Raw genomic sequence first — 2,172 nt, forward strand, 5'->3', positions numbered from 1 at the left:
AGACAAAATAGCTGCCAAGAACTCCTTGGAGTCCTACGCTTTCAGCATGAAGAGCAGCGTGGAGGACGAGAGCTTGAAGGGCAAAATCAGCGAGGAGGACAAGAAGAAGGTGATAGACAAGTGTAAAGAGACCATCAGCTGGCTGGAGAACAACCAGCTGGCCGACAAAGACGAGTACCAACACCAGCAGAGAGAGCTGGAGAAGGTCTGCAACCCCATCATCAGCAAGCTGTATCAGGGAGGGATGCCCACTGGTACCTGTAGACAGGAGGCAGGAGCCCACAACCAGGGGCCCACTATTGAAGAGGTGGACTGAAGGGGCCCTTCATGTGGATTTATCTCCTGGACTGTTTACAGGTTCTATTCAGAATAAACACTTGGTTGTTTCCATGTCCCCCTTGTAAATATCTCAGCTCTGTTTAAGGTTGCCTACCTACATTTTTTTTTTTTACAACTAATACCACTCATGGAAATAATGGTGCAACCTTTTTATCGTTGAAGTATTTTGATGTTTCTAAATATTTGACATCTGAATGTTTTCATCTGTAAAATGCTGGACATTAATAAAGATGAAAAAAGAAAATATGAGACTCTGGTCTGTTTATTGCTGTAAAACCTTTTGTAATACCGCCAAATGTAAATGTAGGCATCACCTAAAAAAATGAATGATTTTTGAGGGTTGAAGTAAAAGTTTTTCCAGAGAAATCATCTTGATTTGAAACATGTTAGTGTGAAAGCAAAATCTTCTTTGGCCGCTAGGGGGCAGTGAACAACCTCTCGTTGAAACCAGAGGGGATTCAAGAACCAAAAATTGGACTCAACTAAAAGTAGTCCTCCTTATACATGAAATTACTTAACAGTGAAAAATTATTGATCTATGAAAAACTTGAAAGTAAATATGTAATTGCCAAAATGCTCTTTAAGTTGAGATTAGATGTATTTAATATTTAGTAAAGATGCTGTCAGATTTTATTTGGAAGTTCTGGTATTTTAAACAGTGAAAATACATTAACAAAATACCAATAAATGGCATGTTTTCAGAATAAAACAGAAGAATTTATATTTTCAGCATGCAACTTAAGATATCGATCCTCAGAGTGAGAATTACATATATGTTAGGACAGGGAAGAAAACTTCCACTGACAAGATCTACTGTTTATTGTGTTTTTAATTTATCTTTGAATACTTCAGTTAGAGACAGTGGACAGAGTAGGCAGACATTTGACTCAAGTAGGAGCAGAAAAAATGTAGAAGAATATTTCTTAAATAAAAGGAAGAAATGTGGTGCAGTGAAACCTCTACTTTAATATTTTTCAAAATCCTACTGGAAAAAATATAACTGACTTAAAGTAGGCTTAATTACTGTAGTTACTAAACTGTGTGAATCTGCTTAACAAGAAAAAACAAGCCTTCAGGAAGGGAGAGAGAAAATGATTAATGAGTATACAGAAGTAACTTAAAGTCAAGAAAAGAGAAAGCAACAAGGCATACAGGAAAAAGTTGTAACGAAAGCCCCAGCAGAACAATATCAATGATCTGTGTTCAGGGATAAAGAAAATCACAGGCTGTAAACAGAAGGATGATCAGAAAACGGAAGTTTGGGTAAAGTAAAAGAACTGAACACATTCCTCAACATGTTAAGTTCAGAAATAAGCTCAGCATCCTTCTCTCCTTTCCACAGTTACAGTCCTGCTCACCATTATTGGCACCCCTGAATTTTAAGTACATATGATGGAATATTTCCTAAAGAAAAGACATTGAAAGGAACGATTGGTCTTCGCAAATGAGAACCTGGACAAACCTCAAGCCTTCTGGGACAACATTTTATTGACAGATGAAACAAAAGTGGAGCTTTTTGGTAATTCACACCAACAGTATGTTTACAGATGGCGCAATGAAGCCTTTAAAGAAAAGAACGCCATACCAACATTTAAGCATGGGGGAGGATGCATAATGCTGTGGGGCTGCTTTGCGGCATCTGGTACTGGAGGCCTTGACCGTATCACAGGCATCATGAAATCAGAAGATTATCAAGAAAAAATGTCTTGCCCAGTGTAAGAAATCTTGGTTTGAGGCAAAGATCCTGGGTCTTCCAGCAAGATAATGACCCAAAGCACCCCTCCAAAAGCATGCAGGCATGGTTGAAAGGGGAAAAAATGACTGTTTTAAAAT

General features: G+C 38.1%; 1 protein-coding gene across 1 annotated transcript in view; it reads left to right on the top strand.

Annotated features, from left to right (window-relative positions):
- Window positions 1-467, top strand: part of LOC107101751 (heat shock 70 kDa protein 1-like) — a 2,746-nt gene extending 2,279 nt beyond the window's left edge. Inside the window, exon 3 of the mRNA XM_015400784.1 lies at window positions 3-467. Within this exon, the coding sequence (XP_015256270.1) occupies window positions 3-316 (314 nt within the window). The 3' untranslated portion in view covers window positions 317-467. The remainder of the gene's footprint in view (window positions 1-2) is intronic.
- Window positions 468-2,172: the final 1,705 nt, after the last annotated feature.

The sequence above is a fragment of the Cyprinodon variegatus genome, unplaced genomic scaffold (assembly GCF_000732505.1).
Source record: "Cyprinodon variegatus isolate N-32 unplaced genomic scaffold, C_variegatus-1.0 Scaffold1147, whole genome shotgun sequence".
NCBI lineage: Eukaryota > Metazoa > Chordata > Actinopteri > Cyprinodontiformes > Cyprinodontidae > Cyprinodon > Cyprinodon variegatus.